Source organism: Marmota monax, unplaced genomic scaffold (genome assembly GCF_021218885.2).
Source record: "Marmota monax isolate L192 unplaced genomic scaffold, Marmota_monax_Labrador192_F-V1.1 WCK01_AAM20220418_F8-fsc00096, whole genome shotgun sequence".
NCBI classification, from domain to species: Eukaryota; Metazoa; Chordata; class Mammalia; order Rodentia; family Sciuridae; genus Marmota; species Marmota monax.
The window spans coordinates 7,119,964-7,141,548 of record NW_026695236.1 but is presented as its reverse complement, the minus strand read 5'-3'; the positions used below and the strand labels follow the sequence as shown (position 1 = coordinate 7,141,548).

The window sequence follows — 21,585 nt, the reverse complement described above, 5'->3', positions numbered from 1 at the left end:
GGCTCCCTTGTGGGTACTCCCTTGTCCAACCTCTGGTGTCTGCTAGGGTCATTAGCTACCAGGTAAGCTGATACGGAAACTATAAAAGTTTCATTCAAAACAGTATTACTTTTTCCAAAGCATGAACAGGAAATGTCTTTGTATTTAAAGGAAGATATTTTTAATGTCTTTGAATTTTGTAGGTTTTAGTGCACATCTTATACTTCTTTTGTTAAATTATTCCTACATATTTCATTCCTGATATTATTTTAAGTAAAATTGTTTCTTAGTATTACTAACTCTATACATGCATAAAGTGGTTTGGATTTTACAGAGATTTTCACATTTGATCATTATAACAAACCTACAAGTAGGTTTAATAACAACCCTTTCATAGATGAGAAAATGAATGCCCCGAGAGGTTAAAAGCCTTGTCCAAATCATTCAGCTTGTTAAATTAGAGACTCAAAATTCAGATCTTATAACCCTAGTCCATTGCTCAGTTTTATATTATGCTACATTTCATAGACATATGATTGATTCTGGAAGTAGCACCCATCCTCTTAACTTGTATGGTCAGAGCAAAAAGAACTTGAGCTTTGGGGTCACACCACCTAGGTTCCTGTCCCAGGTCTTCCTCTCACTTACCTAATTTCATTGAAACTCAGATTCCTTAGGATAAAACTGGCACTAAAATACCTAGATCTAAGTACCCAGTCCATGGCAAGTTCCCTTTTCATGGCACCTCTTGGCATACCTTCACATATCACTTGAGATCACCTAAACAACATTTTGTGTGTGTGTTTTGATATCTGTTTAATACATGCTCTTCTTTTCTTGTATTATTTACAAAGCCTGAAATTTTAAAAAAAATTGTCATGGCCACATTATCAAATGTATTAAATTATTCCCATAATGTACATAATCATTAAAAAAAAACCTCTTGTAAAAAGAAACACTTTTATACTGTTGGTGGGACTATAAATTAATATAACCACTATGGAAATCAATATGGAGGCTCCTCAAAAGACGAGGCATAGAACCACCCTAAAAACCAGCTGTACCAACTCCTCTGCAGAATTAAAGTCATCAAACTACAGTGATATATATACACCCATGTTTAGGTATAGAAGCGCAATTCATTATAGCAGAACTGTGGAACCACCCTAGGTGTTCATCAACAAATGAATGGATAAAGAAAATGTGGGGGGCTGGGGATGTGGCTCAAGCGGCAACGCACTCGCCTGGCATGCATGGGGCACTGGGTTCGATCCTCAGCACCACATACAAATAAAATAAAAATGTTGTGTCCACCGAAAACTGAAAAAGAAATATTAAAAAAAAAAAAGTTAAAAGAAAATGTGGAATATATACACAATGGAGTTTTATTCAGCCATAATCAAAAATAAAATTATGTCATTTGCAGGAAAATGGATGGAACCAGAAACCATTATGTTAAGTGAAATAAGCCAAATCAGAAGGTCAAGGTTCACACATTTTCTCTCAGATGTGGAAGCCAGAGAGCAAAAAGGAAAAGAAAGGTGGTGCGGGGAGGGACAGGGAATCTCATGAAAATCAAAGGAAGATCAGTAGAGGAAAGGGGCCAAGGGTTAGGAGGTGAGGAGGGATGGGGAAATTGCTGGGGGTGATATTGGTAAAATTTTTTTTTTAATATTTATTTTTTAGTTTTCGGCGGACACAACATCTTTGTACATGGTGCTAAGGATCGAACCCGGGCCGCACGCATGCCAGGTGAGCGTACTACCGCTTGAGCCACATCCCCAGCCCCAATATTGGTCAAATTTTATTGTTATATTGTGTGCAAGTATGAATATAATGCACCAATAAAAAAAGTCGAATGCCCCCACCCCCAGGACAAAACTCTTGGCTGTAAGTACAACCTATACACAAATGACAACTGCTATAGCATAGATCTTAAAAGTCCCTCAAAGGCCTATGTGTTAGGTTCCCAGCTTGACACTATTGGGAGGTGGAGGAAACCTAAAAGGTAGGGTACAGTGAGGCTTTAGGCCTCAGGGTGTGTCCTCAGAGGGGATTATGGAACCTGGCCACTTCCTCTTTCATTTCACTTCTCAGCCACCATTCAATGAGCAGCTTGCTCAGCCATATGCTCCTGTTATGATATACTGTCTTGCTACAGGCCCCAAAACAATGGGACCAACTGAACATGGACTAAGGTTTCCAAAACTATGAGTCAAAATAAATCTTCCTTTTTTTCAGTTGACTATCTCAGTTATTTTGTTATAATAATGGAAAGCTGATTGACACAATTACGAAATATTATCTCTACCCAAGACCATTCCTGTACACTTCAGAAACCAAAATTGCCAACTTGACACTTTTACTTGGAAATCTAAGCAGAATCTCAAATATACCAAGTCCAAAAGTGAGCTCCTGATGCTCCCCAACTCTCAACCATCTTCCTAATCTGTTAGTGGCAACTCTATCCTTTTAGTTGCTCAGTTCAAAACATTCATTTAATCTAATCTTTAACTACCAATCTGTCAATAAATCCTGTCAGCTACATCTTCAAATATATATACCACCTCCACTGTCACCATCCTGATCCCAGTCACTAATTATCTCTAGCCTGAATTACTTAAAGAGCCTTTTAACTGGCCTTCCTGCTTCCACTTAGGTCCCCCTACAATCTAATATCAATAATACAGCAAACTTGAAACTATAAATCGGAATCAGATTGTGTGACTCCTCTGCTCAAAAGAGTCAGCTTTCCTATCTCATTCAGCATAAAAAACAAAGTTCATACTAGAACTTGCAAGTCTCTATGTGATCTGGGTCCTCTTGTGCCTCTGATTTCATCTACTATTCATCTACTCCCTCCCTCACCTGACTTCACTTCAGCCACACTGACCTCCTTACTCCCCCTGAAGAAGAATATGCAGGGACGGTCACCTCTCAAGGGTTCTGCTAATTCTCCTACCCCAAAAATCTCATGGCTAGCTCCTGCACTTCCTCCAGATTGTTTTTGCAAAAGCCATCCCTTGGTGAGGTCTTCCTAGTAACTCTCATAAAAATTTCAACACTTTTTACCTCTTTCTGACATTTTATTGCTCTTCCCTGACTTATTTTTCTCCTTAGCACTTACATCCTTCTAGCATGTTTATAGATGCTACCTTGTTTCATTATCTGCAAAACTACAACTCTCCTAGGTCAGGGATTTCAGTCTGTTTTGTTTATTACTGTATTGTCAATTCCTAGGATTGGCCCACAGTAGGAGCCAAGCAAATATTTATTGAATGAACAAGAAAAGAATTTAAATGTCTAATTACTTGTGGCCTACATATAGAGTTATAAATACATGTGTGTAAGTTCATGAGCATATAAGTCTCTTCAGTACTTTCTAAGTTAGCAGATCAAAGGTTTATATCCTGCCTGGCTTTGGATAAGTTACCTCACTTCTGTGAACCTCAATTCCCATATGCACTAGAGAAAAGAAAAATTTTTAAAGAAACATAGTGCCCCTCTCTTACAGAATCATCATGAGGCCCAAATTAAACAATATATGTGGAAATAAGGTATAAGCTATAAAATGTTATGCAAATAAACAATAATATAATTATTGCCATATTATATAGCATGAGAAGTGTTAACACCCCGAGAAATAAAATGAATCATGAAAGTTGTATGTGAGTGTTTCTCATAAAAATTTAATAAAAATAGTCAGAATACTAAATCAACCTTTTTTAAGTAAATATGCAAATTAAATAAGCAAATAAGCATTTTAGATACATTAAGAATATGTGTTTGAAATACAATTTTAAAATCCTTATTCCATTTTCACATACTTCTCTTTTTAAAATAATAATAATTGTAACTTAGTAGTACCAATTTTGAAAAAAAAAATACTCCAAAAATACCCTTTTTTGTTCTATTAAAAACAAAAGGGAAACCCCTATGCAAAACAGAAGTCATAGTTTTCAACTATCAGATAAATATTTAAAATAAACTAAACAGAGGTTGAATTCTCTTAAATGAGCAAATAGCCTTCATCATTATTCCAATTGACAGGCCCAACCCAGATAGGAAACACTCCATTATTTGCAAAACAAAAAAGCCATCCCAACAGCTGCATAATAGGCAAACTGCATTTGATTTAAAAGGTCATCTGAAACAGCCTAGCGGCTTAGCAACAGTGTTTGGAGTTGCTGAGAGACCTAAGATGCACATGGACTTGAATTTCTTGGTCTTAGACATGTGAAAGCTAAACTAATCATTGGGAAATCTACCAAAAAGAAAAAAAAAAAAAAAATGGCTTTGGCTTTCAAGAGAGAATCTAGATGCCCAAGGAAAATTCCCAAAGAGTGGTCTCATTTGATCACTGACAACATTGCCTGAGAAAAGAAGCTAAACTAACCAACTTCTCAAGGACTCCCATCTTAACATATATTTAAATAACTGAGAATGAGCATTGATAAAACAACCTACCAATTTTGAAGGAAAAAATAAATCCTAACAAAACCACTGTGCAATTTCAAAAATGCTGAAATGAGACTATTAACGGGCACTATTTATTAAGGCCTCATTCATCTAACAAATGTTTCTTAAGTGCCTAGTATGTGTTGGGCACTCACTGGGCATGAGTTCACCAGAGAACATAACAGACAAAAGCTCTGCCTTCATGGTATTTACTTCTATGACAATCCATTTATTCCTTAAATGACTCTATTAGGTAGACTTTATTATTTCTAAATTATATAAATTGGCAATTTGCCCAAGGCCATGCAGCTAATTCAGGAAAGAAACAGAAAGACACTAAGGTCTACATGACTTTAAAGCCTCAATTGGCAAATCTCCAATCCAATAATTACAGATTGAACTTTCCAATCAAAATAGTAGTCATACTTGGATTTGTCTGAGGCAAGTTGAGAAGAGACATCTGAATACAAAGATAACTTTCCATATGGTTCCTTGGACATTTTCTTACTCAAAGTACACAGCACACAGACACTTGAGACTGATCTTTTACTTAAGAGAATGTATTTTCTTCAGAATAGCAGGGGAAAAAATTTAATTTTTTAATCTTATTATAATTATAATGCACCACTAAAAATATGGGGGAAATATCTTTAAATTTTTACATTGGATTTTTCATATCTAGCAGCTGGTTGTAAACAATTTCTTTGAAAAAGCAGACTTGCTACTGCAGAAAGATAAGCTAGCATCTTCACCCAGCCTGACTTTAAACTTTTACACACTTCCAAAGACTTCCCACATTGTGCTATTGCATTCCTTGTTCAGTTTGTAGCAACACACATTTACTGGCCATCCAGTGTATGCTAGTCAGGTGGGAGGTTCCAAAAGCACAGAGATGATTAAGATGAAGTTCCTGCCTCTGAGAAGTTCACAATCTGGGACAGATAGCTACACAAGCAGATAATCTCCACACCAAATGGTAGGAGGTATTCACAGGTCCTAAAGGAGCTATGGGGTGACGGAAACCTACTCTTCTTGGAGAGGCTGAAAATATTTCTTGGAGAAGGTCTGAATCTTAAGAAAAAGGGTGGGGGGAAGGAATAAAAAGAACAAAGACAAATATTTTGTTTTCTGTGGCTAAAAGATAAAGTGCAAGAAAGAAATTGTACTTCCGTTTATTCATTTGTTCAACAAATGTTTTGAGTATATATATTTGCCAGGTCTGAGCCAAGTGCTTTGCTGAGCTAACTCATTAAAGCATTCCAACAATACTATGAGTGATATTACAATTCTCATTTTACAGAAGATGAAAGTATAGCTCAAAGAACATCACTGTTTTTAAGACAGCTCATTCTACCTTTGTCCAATCCTCTTAGAAAAAAGTCCATTCTTACACTGTGCTATAACTTCCACCTGCTGATCTCTGTTCTATTCCCAAGACTTTTCTCACAAAATCAGACCTTTTCTCCAGTGAAGATTATGATAACAATCATGATGATAATTTGACAACCTAAGTAAAAACACTATAAAAGGCAAAAGGATAAGTACTTATCTGAAATGGTTGAATCAATATAAAAGGAGATTGTATTAGATTAAAAGACCCTACTTGAAAAGCAGCTGAACTCAAAAGTTCAGAATGTTAGAAAAATCCAAATAAGTGTTCCATGGAGACAAGTTCCTAAAGAAAAACAACAAATAGCAAAGTACTTCCTCCTCTAATAGAACAAAGATAACTGCTGTGGTCTGTACCCTCAAGTTCATGTTGAAACTTGAATCCCTTATTACTGTGAAGTAATAAGAAGTGGCCTTTGGACAGTGACTAACTTAAGAGGGCTCCACCTAATGAAAGGATTAGTGCCTTGTGAAAGTGCTAGAAGAAACTAGCTTAGGCCCTTCTTTGCTCTTTGACCTTCTGCTAAATAAGGATGCCAACTTCAAGGTGCCATCCTTGAAGCAAGACCATGCTCTCCAAGCCACAGACCCCGCCAGCATTTGATCCCACCTACACAACTATGACAAGTACAAATTACTCAGTCTCAGGTTTTTGTGATAATAGCACTAACAGATCCAGGGCTTACATATAAACCTTTTTCATTTTCTTAGTCCTTAAAGTTTTCCTGACTTCAAACACCATTGAATTGGCACAGTTTCCTAACACACCCTAAATAGATTTCTTTGCTCAACTGTCACTTTGTGAATGATCTGAAAAGTATACTTTGGAAGAATCCTATTGAGGATTTAAGGAAATTAAACAAAGAAAAACTCACTTTCCCAAAGGTGTCTCACCTTCTATTTGGAAACAAGTATCTGCCAGGTTTGAAAATAGAATGAGTCCAGTAAGTCAGAGGGTTTTTGCAAAGTGGGTAACCACCAGCCTATACTCAGTCAACTTCCAGGCAAAACAATCCTCACTCCAAAAGCTATTGAACATATACAAAAGGCCAAATTTGACTTTTGTTTAATCGAACGTGAAAGAATGACATTTACAATTTAACAATGTTTCTGGTTAAGAGGTACCTACTTGTATCTATCATATTTGTATCCATCCTATTTCCATATATATAATAAATATGTATATATTTATACATATAAATATACTTATATATGCATATAAATATATTTTTATATGCATATATAATACATTTGTATATAATGTATATATGCATATGTGTATATAACGTATATATGTATATAATATATGTATATGTATAAATATGTATATAAACATAATAATAAAAAATTAGGGAAATTTTTTATTAACTGATTGCCATTAGCTGACAACATAATTTTTATGCCAAAACACAAAAAATTTAAATCTCAGACACCTCCAGAATCAATACTATTAACTCTAACATGAACTAATATTATGTACGTCACTTCTTAAAGGAGTCATGTGATGCAGAGCAAACATGGCTTTTCTAATTAGGTCAAGGTAGAAAGGTCAAAGTCTAGTTAGACAGGTCAAGGTCTAGTTAGACAGGTCAAGATATCTGTGTTTATCACCTACCTGGCTGGGCTTTGGTAAAGTGACTGAATGTGTGACCTTCAGTTTCCTCTTCAGTAAAATAAATGAGGGGGAACTATAACAACTACTCCATAGGGCAGCTATGAGAATTTATCTAAAGTGCCTCATACAATACTTGAAACAGAACAGAGTTTTGAGTTAAAAGATTTGAGTAAAATACTGAATTTTTTTTCCTTATCAGCAATAATAGTAACAAAAATAACATAAACTGAGAATAACAGACAATGCTTCATTTGGGCTATAGAGTTTTTCCCCCCAGTGTTTTGATTTTGCTGCTGTTGTGCACATTAATAATACAAAACTATCTCTTCTAGCCTCCTCTGTCTTTCAAGGAGTAGAAGAACCTGATGGTTATTGCTGTTATATTCTGCATTGTTTTATTGTCCAGCATTTTCTGTTCTATTTTCTCAGCTATCCTCCAAGTGTCTTAACCAACTAAATTTCCTCTCTGAATTATCAAAGCTCACCTGAAAATGATGTTCGAGTGTGATTTGATGTTTTCCCCTCCATACATGGTAATGATCCAGGAGGGCCTTGGTCTCACACCCCATTGTTTAAAACATTCATCAGAATATTTCTTCAAGTTCCATTGGTGAGGTTCAAACATGTCATCAATACCACTGGTACAAAAGGGCATGACCATTTCCGTGCAAGCCTAAAGGCAAACCAGGAGAGGATCCAAAGAGAAAATGAGGAAAAAAAAAAAAGATAAAATAAATTTCCCAAGGTCATTCAACTAGAAAGCAGCAAAGCCAGGGCATGAGCTCAAGAAATCAGCTTCAGGGCTAGTGCTCTTTATTTTTATATCAAAGATATCAAAGATTGCTCCAACCCTGGGATCACAGATTCCTAGTTGCTGTTTCTGAAAGATTAAGGCATTTTGCCTGGCCTGAATAATTATAATATACATTCAGTGATAAATGGGCAGTACTTATGAACAACCTCTTACTATTCTGGTAAGGCTTGGCTGAGAAGCCACAGGGGTTAGGACTATGTGCTCCTTCTTTGCAAACTGCCTTTTTCATATCTATTGTTATATTTAACCTTCAAGACAGCTCTGGAAAGAAAACATTATTATCACTATTGGTCTTCATATGAAGAGAAGGGATGGAGACTCAGAGTCAAATTAGACTCCCCTTCTTTTATGCATCCATTAAATGCTTGCTCTATAGGATGTATTGAGATCTATGACTGCTGGGAGCCATTAGCCAAGTAGGTATGACAATTTCCTTGCCAGCGTACCCCATGTTGCAGTGACATTGAATGTACGTGACCTTGCTCAAGGACCAAGGCAGATTAGGGTGTTCCCGGTTTTAAGATAATCTTGTTTAGGGCGTTCCCAGTTTAGGTTCCAGGTTTAAGGTTTAAGATTATTCCTGCTGGGAATAGGGCGTATCCTGCTGCCTGAGTTCCCCTTGAGTTCTCACGGGATTCAGACAGTATATTTTGGAGATAGAAGCCCAGTGGAGGGGATTTGGGCAGAGAAGGTGGATTTGGGAGAGAACATGGATTTCCCCAGAACGTGATTGTAGACGGCTGGTGTGAGTTTGGGAATAAAGAGTTGCTGTTTGAATCTACAAGCTGTGTGGTGGCTCGTGATTGTGTGCCCAGCCATACTGCGGCATTTGGTGGCCCGTGCGGGGAACTTCTGAAGCTTGGAGGTAAGTGAAATTGCTTGCCCCTGAGGAAGAGCGAAAGAATGGGTGACCAATTCAAAAAACAATGTGTTATTGTTTTGATTTATCTTGTTTTTGTTTCAAGCTGCCTATCCCTAGAAATTTCTCAGGCAAACTGGAAAAAATGGTTGACTAAAGGTTTGAAGTTTGTCGGCCCTGAGGAAGAGAAAATTGATACAACGATTTTTTATTCCGTTTTTGTTTCATTCAGTTTCGGCTTTGTTTTGTGCTATCTTATTGGGTTGCGTTATCTTTATAGTAGATTAGAAATTAGTAAAAAACAAACCGAAAAGATGTTAAGTAAATTGTTAGAGGTTCAGACCATGGAGAAAGACATTTTAGATCAAGCAAAAGAGAAGGTCTCTCGAGCTAGTCAGACAGAGGAAGAAAATTTAAAGGAAAAGGGGTTGTTAGGAAAAAGGCCACAACAGGAGGCTTTTAGTAACTCCGTTTTATCACAAGAGGGCGTAATTCAACCAACAGCCCCACCGATGGAGACAGCTGAGTGGCCCTCAAACCCCGTAGTTGATAAATGGGATCCTGAGACAGGACCTCAAAGATTAGCATGCCCTGTACTTGAACAGGCAGGAGGGCAGCGAATTCACCGTGCTTTAGATTTTAAAACAGTGAAGCAGTTGAAGGAGGCTGTAACAACCTACGGGCCACAAGCTCCCTTCACGGTAAGCATGGTTGAGTCCATTACTAACTTGGACATGACGCCAGCAGATTGGGCTAGCATGTGTAAATCTGTACTAAATGGAGGACAATATTTGTTATGGAAGGTTGCCAATGAGGAATTTTGCACGGAGACAGCTAGGCGAAATGCAGCAGCCGGTTACCCTCAAAGAAATCTAGATATGTTGTTAGGAAAAGGACCTTATGAGGGTCAACGGCAACAAATTGAATATGATCCTGCTATATATGCACAAATTGCTGCAGACGCAGTTAGGGCATGGAAGACTTTACAAGGACATGGAGATTTACAAGGTCAGCTATCTAAGGTAATACAGAGAGTTAATGAACCTTACGCTGACTTTGTAGATAGGCTAATTCAAACGGCTGCCAAAATTTTTGGGGATACAGAACAAGCAATGCCATTAATAAAACAACTGGCTTATGACCAAGCAAATCGTTGCTGCAGAGAGGTTATTAGACCATGGAGACATGAAGATTTAAACACATATATTAAATTATGTAGAGATATTAATGAACAAGGGCAAGTCTTGGCAGCTGCAGTACAACAGGCTTTAGATGCCAGGCCAAAAACATGCTATGATTGTGAACAAACAGGACATTTTAAAAGGAATTGCCCCATAGGAGGAGGGTTTAACAAAAGTAGGTATCAAAGGAATAGAATACCAGGTATTTGCCCACGATGCCGTAGAGGGAGACATTGGGCTAATGAATGCCGTTCTCAAACCACCATAGAAGGTACTCCCTTATCAAAAAACGGACAAAGACCAGGTATTTATCCAAGATATCGTGGAGAAAGGCATCAGGCTCCATTGCCAAAAAACGGACAGGGGGGCCCAATGCTCCGGGGCCCACAACCACAAATATACGGGGCAGTGGAGGATCCCAGCAACACCATCAGGGTAGTGCCCAGGACACATTGTCCATTAAATCCCTCATCAGACAAACCCGAGGGAGCGCAGGGTTGGACATCTGTGCCTCTGCCAGAGCAGTATTAACTCCAGAGATGGGAGTTCAAATCATTCCCACAGGAGTAAAAGGACCTCTTCCCCAAGGAACAGTAGGCTTATTATTGGGACGTAGTTCATCTACATTAAAAGGACTTATGATAAGTCCTGGGGTAATTGATCCTGATTATGTAGGTGAAATAAAAATTATAGCTAGTTCTCCAAGAGGTATATCAGTAATTTCACCTGGAGATAGAATAGCACAGTTGTTAATAATACCCAGCCTACATAATAAATTTCCTAGTCATAGTGTAGAAAGAGGTTCCAGGGGATTAGGCTCCACAGGTGTAGATTGGGCTATGTTGTCTTTAAATTTAGATTCTCGCCCAATGCTAAAACTAAATATTCAAGGTCATGAGTTCAATGGGCTACTGGACACAGGAGCTGACCTTAGCATCATATCTCGTCAAGAATGGCCAAAACATTGGCCATTACAACAAGCCACTCAAACGCTTCGAGGCCTAGGAGTGGCGACTAATCCCCATAGAAGTGCAATGGTATTAGATTGGAAGGATCCTGAAGGATGTGAAGGAACTATACAGCCATATGTATTGGATCATCTTCCTATAAATTTGTGGGGACGAGATGTCCTAGATCAATTAGGTTTGACGTTAACAAATAATATCAATCCTAATGTGCCCACTACTAGAGCTAGACAAGGCTTTAGGAAAGAAAAAAGATTAGGAAAACAAGGGCAAGGTATAGCAGCACCAGTACAAATAGATCAAGGAACAGACAGACATGGGTTGGATTTTCAGAAAGGGCCACTGAGACAATCAAAATTACTTGGAAATCAGAAAGACCAGTGTGGGTTCCTCAGTGGCCCCTGACTAAAGAAAAGATACAAGTAGCCCATGATCTGGTCAAACAACAATTAACGGAAGGACATATACAACCTTCCATATCTCCCCATAATACTCCCATTTTTGTCATCAAAAAGAAATCTGGTAAATGGAGATTATTGCAAGATTTAAGAGCCATTAATAATGAGATGGTTGTTATGGGACCTGCTCAATCAGGGATTCCTCAATTGTCTGCTTTGCCAAAAACCTGGCATGTTTTAGCTATAGATATTAAAGATTGTTTTTTTTCAATTCCAATTCATCCCGAGGATAGTCCACGTTTTGCATTTACTATCCCTGCATTAAATCATGAAGGTCCTGATCAGAGATATGAATGGAAAGTACTCCCTCAAGGGATGGCTAACAGTCCAACTATGTGTCAAATATATGTTAACAAAGCAATCCAGCCACTTAGAAATCAAAATCCTGAACTACAAATATTTCACTATATGGATGATGTATTATTGGCACATAAAGATAAAAACATATTGCTGGAATGTTATGCCACACTTACAAACTTATTAAAAAATTATAATCTAGAGATAGCAATAGATAAAGTACAATTAAATTTTCCAATTAATTATTTAGGAGTTCTACTATCCTCAACCATGGTCCGTCCACCAAAAATTCAAATACGAGTAGATCAACTCAAATCACTTAACGACTTTCAAAAGTTATTGGGAGACATAAATTGGATAAGGCCTTATCTAGGTATACCAACAGGAGAATTGGGACCTTTATTTGATATTCTAAAAGGTCCATCAGATCCAAATTCACCCCGCATGTTAACTCCTAAAGCGAGAAAGGCATTAAAAATTATTGAAACATATATGGAAAACATACATTTGGATAGAATTGATATAAGTTTGCCTTTATTATTTATTGTACTACCAACAAAAAATATTCCTACAGGAGTATTTTGGCAAGAAGGTCCATTATTGTGGATACATTTATCTTATTCTCCTAACACTATTCTTACTAGGTATCCTGAGGCTGTAGGACAATTAATACTCAAAGGAATAAAAGCAGCGAAGGCAGTGTTTGGAATTTCTCCCAATAAAATTATTACTCCATATACTATGGATCAAATTGATGAGTTAGCTAATGAGTTAAATACTTGGGCAATAATCATGTGTAAATCTAATGTTTCATTTGATAATCATTTACCATCTAATCCTTTGTTGTCTTTTTGGTCTAAGCATCCTGTAGTTTTTCCTAAAATGACAAGAAAAACACCTATCATGAATGCTCCAAATATATTCACTGATGGGTCAAATAATGGTACAGCAGCAGTAGTTACCCCTGATCAAACTTTTACATTTTTAGTACCCAAACAATCAGCTCAAAAGGTAGAGCTTAATGCAGTTTTACAAGCTTTTGTGATGTTTAAAGTTTCTGTATTTAATTTATTTTCTGATAGTCAGTATGTAGTTAATGCTATAGTATCTCTTGAAGATGCTGGTAGAATTTCCCCTTCTTCTACTGTTTTCTCTTTGTTTTCCACTATACAAAGTCTAATCTGGGACAGAAAAGATCCATTCTTTATAGGACATATTAGGGCACATACAGGATTGCCTGGAGCCCTTAGTTTAGGCAATGATTTAGCAGATAAAACTACACATGACATACATATTTTCTCTACATTTGAAGAAGCTACAAATTTTCATAAAAGGTTTCATGTTAATGCTAATACTTTACAAAAGCGTTTTAAAATAACTAAGGAACAAGCCAGACATATAATAAAACAATGTCAAAATTGTGTGACATTTTTACCACAAGTTAATCTTGGAGTCAATCCTAGAGGACTGATACCTAACCATATTTGGCAGATGGACGTCACACACTTGCCAGAATTTGGAAAATTAAAATATTTACATGTTACAGTCGATACTTCTTCTGGATTTTTGATGGGCTCCCTTCATGCCGGAGAAAAAACTAAAGATGTTATAGCTCATTGCTTACAAAATTTTACCACTGTGGGCGTTCCTAAACAGTTAAAAACCGATAATGGTCCTGGCTATACCTCTACCTCTTTTAAACAATTTTGCTCATCATTTGGTATTACTCATATAACAGGAATCCCATACAATCCACAGGGACAAGGCATAGTTGAAAGAGCTCATCAAACTATTAAAACATACTTATTAAAGCAAAAAGAGGGAATTGGAAGGGGGTATATATCCCCCAAAGATAAACTTAAAATAACGCTTTTTACTCTAAACTTTTTAAATTTGGATTCATCAGGACTTAGTGCTGCGGAAAGGCATATGTATCCAAAAAATGTACATAAGCCTAAAGTACTTTGGAAAGATATTCTAACAGGACAATGGAAAGGTCCTGACCCAGTGATTGTCTGGAGTCGGGGGTCTGTTTGTGTTTTTCCACAGGGAGAACAGCAGCCCATTTGGATTCCAGAGAGATTAACTAAAACAGTTTCTACAGATCGAAAAGAAGATGATTTGACTCAAATCCATAACAGTTGATATCCAGAACTCCAGCTTGGCCATTCTTACATCTGCGACAGTGATTAACCAGGATGCTTTTTTCAATAGCTATTTTATTATTGCATTTTTCCACATCATAAGGTTCTATTTTTATTTTTTGAGCTCATACAAACCTAGGTTAATGTTTTTCTGATCAGTTTTATTTTTTGACTGTGGAGTTTTTAAACATTGCAATGGAGATTTCACCCAGGATAATGTCTCTTTAGCATCATTGCCAGAATTCCTATCTCCATCCCAGTGCCAGTGAAGAACTCAACAAGTAATGCTCAATCAAAGAGTCAACTTACTTTGGGAGGAAACGGATTTTGGGAGGAAATGGACATATTGATAGATTCCTCTGCTTTGAACTGCTTGCAGAACTTGCCTGGACTATGTAACTATCGTTTGGTGCAGCGAATTGTGGTAATGGTGGCATATCTTTGCTGATGGTGTCACCAGTGATGCAATTTTTCCCAAGGAGCCGTCAATTGGCTTGGTGTCGTGGCATTTCTGTATCCTCCTCCCTTCTGCTAGTGATGGTCTAAAATTTGGGGGCCAATGGCTTATGCTGGACCGGTAGTCAGTGACGGGTGTGATCCAATTGCAGTGGTATCAACCTAAGACAGGAGGCTGACGCCTAAAGGTCAGTTTTCCGATGACGGGTAAGAACCATATGTTGAATTGGACAACCTACCAGGCACGGTCCATAAGCCACATTAACCTCACTCCCCCACTGGCACCAAGGCCAAATTTGGGGGCCAACAGAGGTGAGGCAAAGAACCTCACCCCCCCACTGGTGCATAGACCTATCCACAAGTATGGCTGTATGCTGGACCGGTAGTCAGTGACGGGTATGATTCAATTGCAGTGGTATCAACCTAAGACAGGAGGCTGACGCCTAAAGGTCAGTTTTCCGATGACGGGTAAGAACCATATGTTGAATTGGACAACCTACCAGGCACGGTCCTTAAGCCACATTGCTTGTTGTTTAATTAATCAGAAGGGGGGAGATGCTGGGAGCCATTAGCCAAGTAGGTATGACAATTTCCTTGCCAGCGTACCCCATGTTGCAGTGACATTGAATGTACGTGACCTTGCTCAAGGACCAAGGCAGATTAGGGTGTTCCCGGTTTTAAGATAATCTTGTTTAGGGCGTTCCCAGTTTAGGTTCCAGGTTTAAGGTTTAAGATTATTCCTGCTGGGAATAGGGCGTATCCTGCTGCCTGAGTTCCCCTTGAGTTCTCACGGGATTCAGACAGTATATTTTGGAGATAGAAGCCCAGTGGAGGGGATTTGGGCAGAGAAGGTGGATTTGGGAGAGAACATGGATTTCCCCAGAACGTGATTGTAGACGGCTGGTGTGAGTTTGGGAATAAAGAGTTGCTGTTTGAATCTACAAGCTGTGTGGTGGCTCGTGATTGTGTGCCCAGCCAGACTGCGGCATATGACAATATTAATTTAGATTACCTGTCTTTCTCACAAGGCTATATTTGATGGTGAGATTATGTGTTATTTATCTTTATATCTTTGCAGACTAGGCAGTGCCTGACACATGGTAAGCACTCACTATGTATTTGGTAATGATTAAGTACATGAATGAATGCATGAATGAGTGAATAAGGAAACTGGTCTCACAGTGTAAAGTAACAGAGTCCAGATTTGGATTCAGGTTGAGTGAAAAAATCTTGTATAGTCTTTATTACAGTACTACTATATCAATGAAAGGTAAATATGCTTGGGGATATCACATAAACTTACCTGATAGCTCCAACCCAGGGATCCCAAATTCTTAGTTGCTGTTTCTGAAATATTTAGGCATTTTGCCTGGCCTGAATAATTATAATATACATTCAGAGCTTGGAAAATATTCTGTATCAACATTGAATCCGGTACACTAGGATTTATCAAATACTGGCACACCACCTGTCATTGTAGATAAATAATAAAGAAGAATCAGAATATGAATATAAAACTACAATTTGTTTTGTTTTGTTTTTGTTTTTTGGTACCAGGGATTGAACCCAGGGATGCTTAAACACTGAACCACATTCTCACCCCTTTTTATTTTTTATTTAGAGACAGGGTCTCACTAAGTTGCTTAGGGCCTCACCAAGTTGCTGAGGCTGGCTTTAAATTTGTGATCCTCCTGCCTCAGCCTGCTGAGCCACTGAGATTGCAGTGTACCACCATGCCCAGCTAAAACTACAGTTTGATAATACAAAGAAGAAATAAATATTGATTTGATCATAAAGTATTCTTAAATATCAAACTGTATTGCTTGAAAATTTCTATCTCTTGAGTATAATCCCTTCAAAAAATAATTAACCTTTTAAAATTTCCCATGGGGAGTGATACTGACCAAATTACATTGTTATAACTTATGCATGTACAAATATGTAATAATGAATCCCACTATTATGTATAATTATAGTAAACCAATAAAATATGGAAAAATAAGCTTTTCCAAGACTACAGAAATAAAACAGTTATTTGTACAGTATGCAAAGTCCTCTGCACCTGCCTCTAGTTTCAACTTTGCAGCCTTTGCTCCAGCCTAATAAAACCATTCTCCCCTCCAACAAGCTTTTTCCTTCCTCTTTGCCCTTGCTCATCCTGAAACCCTCTTCCCCTCTCACTCCACTAATGCCTGGTCAGCTCATGTTTTACAATACTCAGCTCAAATATCACTGCTTTTCTGAGGCCATCCTTACCTCTGTTTCCAAGTCAAGAAGAAATCAACTATTCCCTTCTTGGTGCTTCCACTACCCCCTATACTTATTTCTATCAGAGCCTCTGTAATGCTCAACATTCCCTCGTTTAGTTCCAGAATATCTCCCTCAGCACTTAGAAAGGTCTCTGTTATCTAAATATTTGCTGAAGAAGTGAGTATATTTTTACATAAATGCAAAATTCATAATTTTTTTCACGGAAAAACTATACTAAGCTCCAACATTCATGTTATGATAAGAAGCATATTCTGCAACTCCCCAACTCCCAAATGTTCCTGTCACTGGTCTGTGCCTAAAATTCTAGCTCTATAAACACAGGCAATTCTCAGGAGTGTGGAGACTAACTAGAAAAGGCCTGGGAAGCTTTCTGGGGTACAGAAACATTTTGTATATTCATAGGGGTCTGGGTTACACAACAAATGGTACACATAACTTATGCATTTCACTGTATGTAGATTTTATTTCCCCCCCAAAAAAGAAAAATTATAAACAAATATTGAATTCTAGTTAATGATATTAAAACTTAATTATTTAGGGGGAAGATATCAATAGCTTACTTGGAAATGCATTAAAAATAAGATGGAAAAAGAGATAGATGAATAGGTAAATATTTATATGTGATAAATAAAATATAGCAAAAAATTATTCATAGAATTTAGGTGGTACATGTATGGGTGTTCACTGTTCAATTAGTTCCTTTTTTCTGGATGTTAGAAATGTTTCATAATAAACTGTTAGGGAAAAAATTACAAGCAATAGAATCATGGCTAAAAAAATAACGATAATAGTCACTGATTATTAAGCCCTGAGCTTACAACCATTACATCATTTAATCCTCAGAAAGACCTATCAGATGGATGATTGTCCAGTATTATAAGAAGAAACTGATTCTTAGGTTCAATCACTTTTTTTTTAAGAGAGAGAGAATTTTTTTAGATATTTCTTTTTCAGTTTTCGGTGGACACAACATCTTTATTTTATTTTTGGGGGGTGCTGAGGATCTAACCCAGCGCCACTTGCATGCCAGGCGAGCGCGTTACTGCTTGAGCCACATCCCCAGCCCCAGGTTCAATCACTTTAATAAAGGCTACCAAAGTAGTAAATGGTAGGAAATAGATATTTCCCAGGTGTCTCTGCTTATGAAATCCATATCTTATCTTTTAGTTTAGAAAGTCAACCTTTGTAAACCGGGGGCGGTGGCACACGTCTTTAATTCCAGCACCTCAGGAGGCTGCGGCAGGAGGATCCCGAGTTCAAAGCCAGCCTCAGCAATAGCGAGGCGCTAAGCAACTCAGTGAGACCCTTTATCTAAATAAAATACAAAATAAGGCTAGGGACGTGGCTCAGTGGTTGAGTGCCCCTGAGTTCAATGCCCGTTACCACCCATCCCCCAAAAGTTGATCTTTGTAAAACTGCAAACAGCACAATGGCAAAGAAAACACATAAAGTTTGCATTTTGTAATCAAAACTTTAACATGAATTCAGTGATCTGGTCTTTTCCAATTTCATATGGAAAAAATATAATACATAGGCAGTTTCTGGCAAAAAGGAAACAAGTCCAGAGAAAGAAACAGAGAGAGAGGAGTCCATCTCACAAATTGAGAGAGCAGCAGGAGCAAGGTCTGGGCTGGGTACATATCCCCAGTCAGGGAAGGAGGGCATAGAGAAAGGAAGTAGAAATAACAAGCCACAAGCAAACCCAGCCCCTCATCACAATTCTGTTTAGGACCAGCTCCCAGAAACACTCCCATTAAAAAAAAAAAAAAACTTAAAAAGACTGAGAAAATGAGTTGTACACAATCATATTCTATGAATTGTTAACTGGTACTTTGTGGGGAAAAAAACTTCTTAGTCAAATAATTTTAAGGAATATTGTATTAGAAGGAATATTGTATTAGCAAATGTGAACAGCTTTCTTGAATGTAGGATTCAGAGAATTTAATATGTTCAACTGCAATATGAATTTCCAAAATGAAGATAGTATGCATCAATAAGTTTTTGGAAATGCCAAGTGTGAGAAAAGCCAGGAAATAAGATGCCCAAACAAAGGATATACTTTTTAAGAGTAATATGACGTCAAAAGCATAAGGTACACCAGTATGCAGGATGCACATGAAGAAACAGAATCGAGCTAAACTGAGAGCTTCATAAACCTAGAGTAATAAGGAAATGCCAGTTGAAGAATACTTAAAGTCAAAACAGTGTTTTCCTATGTTGACAGCTCTTAATTTTTTTGTGGCAAGATGATCATTATTATCCAAAGTACATGTATGAAGACAAGAATTGGTGTGAATATACAACCAGAGATATGAAAAACTGTGCTGTATATATGTAATAAGAATTGTAATGCATTCCACTGTTAGATATAAATTTTAAAAAATTATCCAACATTTGTATGGCAATTGTCAGAAAATGTTCATAAATATGGCAATATATCTCAGTATTCAAGACAGAAATACTCAAGACGATATAGATATTAAGTAAAGAACCAAACACAGCTATTGCCAATAGTTGATCAGTATTCCTTCCTATATCTTGATACCAGCAGCAGACTGCTTTTTCAAAATGCAGCACAATACTACAGAGGAGCTACGTGGAATGGGGAGAAGATCATTATGTTCAAGCACATCGTGGTAGATAAGACAGGGTGATGGTGCAAGCTGGACAGAGGGAAAAAGGTACTGGTGTACAAGAACTGGCCTAAAACTCTGCAAAGACCAGGAGCAAGTGAGTGTGACTCACATGCTGGCATTAGAGTCCTACTTAGAGCTAGAACACTGGGCCTCTGTTGGGCAAAGAAAAGGAGTTCCCATGAATAGCCATATTTGCAAAGAACAGTTACTGTCACTCCTTAAAAGACACAAGCGTGGCTGGAGACCAGCATCAGCTGACAATACTTGTGTTTTGTCAGCCCCAGAACATCATGGTCAGAAACTTGGCCTCTGCTGATAGAAATTCTATGCCCAGATTCAGGGCAATCCTGGGCCCACTTTCCTCTGTGAAGTCAGAGGACAACTGAGTCCAGTTCTGGGCACTACACCTTAAGGAGGACACCAACCAAACATGAGAAAATCCAGAGGGGAACTGGTGAGATGGGGAATTGAAGAATAGTTGAAGCAACCCTAAAATTGGTCATGTGAATCATTCCCAACCTTTCATTAATACAAATAAAGCTTAAAAAATATACCTATGACTAAATTTATTTTTAGTTTTCTTGAGACAAATTCTTAAAGGAATTACTCATTCAAAAAACTAAACATTTTTAAGGCCTTAGGTATATTCCATCATATCTATTCACTTCCATAACAATTTTGGTAGTAAAGTAAATGAAGTTTCAAAAAGTACCAAAGTAATACCAATAAGACCTTAGCATTATTCCCATGCTTATTCAAAGACTATGATAGTTAAAAAACAGAGATTCACATACTTTTTTCAGATTTGTAGGATGCATATAACATGTAAATATTAAGTTGAACCATATAAAATTGCCACATTTATAGGTGAAACATAGTCAAATACTGGCAAGTTTGGTACAATCTTGTATAAAATTCAGCTTAATCCTGACAATTTACATATATTACCCACTTAATAAGAGCAAGTCCTTGACTTGTTGGTTGTTTGCTGAAGGACTACAATCTAATCAGGTTAGACAACCACCTCTGTCCACACACTTAACACCCATCTGTAGCTCCTGTAATATATTATATATTTTGTGTTTCTTGTGAACAATCTCAAAGCCATAAATGTACTAAAACAGGGCCAGGTAAAGCTGGGGTTGCTGGTATAACTACTTAAGTTCCTTAAGGCCAGGCACTTTCCCGACAATGACCTAGGAAGCAACAGATAATGACCACCCGCATTTCACAGAGGAAAAAACAAGCTCACAGAGGTTTGGCTCCAGACACACAATTGAGAAACTGTGAGTATACAGGTTCTGAACTCAGACTGCAGCAATGAACTACTTGCATAATAATACTCTCTTCCTGATATTATATAACTAATTATTAACTAGCATCAATTTAGTGCTTACTACACAACAGATCCTATGAAATACAACAACCCACATAAGTATGGCAATTGTAATTATCCCCATTTGCAAGTGATGAAACTAAAGCACAGAGAGGTTATAAAAGTTGTTTAAAGCTACACAGGAAGGAAGTACCAGAGTTGAGATTCAAACACAGACTTACTCTGGAGCTTCCATTTGTCATCATTAACCACACATACTCACTGTAAGAGAAATCACAACACAGTGCCTAAATATACCTATAGTATCATGGTGACTTTTTTGTAACATTTTTTTTTTAAATTCTTAGATTGTTTTTATATGTTTCTATGATTATTAGTTTTAAGTAAAACCTTAGGAGGGGTTTTGTGGCACTATAAAATCACAAAATTTTAAAAATATGCAAGAGTAAAAAGGAACTGCAAAATAGCAGAGCAATAGGAAGCTCAAGAACCAACACTTGAAATAGACTTAATTCACTTTCTATTTCCTCGTGTAAAAGTGTGCATTTGTGGAAACACTTAAAAAAATTTAAAGGTCCACTTTCCTAATTCTAGCTTTAAGTACAGAAATAGTATAAGAAATAGAACATTCATGAAAACATTGGAACCAAGCTGTTCAGATATGCACCCAAATATTTAGGTTCTGCCCTTTGACCTCCCCCATATACCAGAAAAAGGAAAGATAATG

The 21,585-nt window shown here is 37.4% G+C and overlaps 1 protein-coding gene across 2 annotated transcripts in view; it reads right to left on the bottom strand.

The window, feature by feature from the left end:
- Prcp (prolylcarboxypeptidase) overlaps positions 1-21,585 on the bottom strand; it is an 81,113-nt gene that overhangs the window by 4,335 nt on the left and 55,193 nt on the right. For both annotated transcript variants that reach the window (XM_046439363.2, XM_046439362.2), the window contains exons 7-8: positions 15,919-16,083; positions 7,927-8,114 (exon numbers count right to left, since the gene is read on the bottom strand). In XM_046439363.2, the coding sequence (XP_046295319.1) occupies positions 7,927-8,114; positions 15,919-16,083 (353 nt within the window). The remainder of the gene's footprint in view (positions 1-7,926; positions 8,115-15,918; positions 16,084-21,585) is intronic.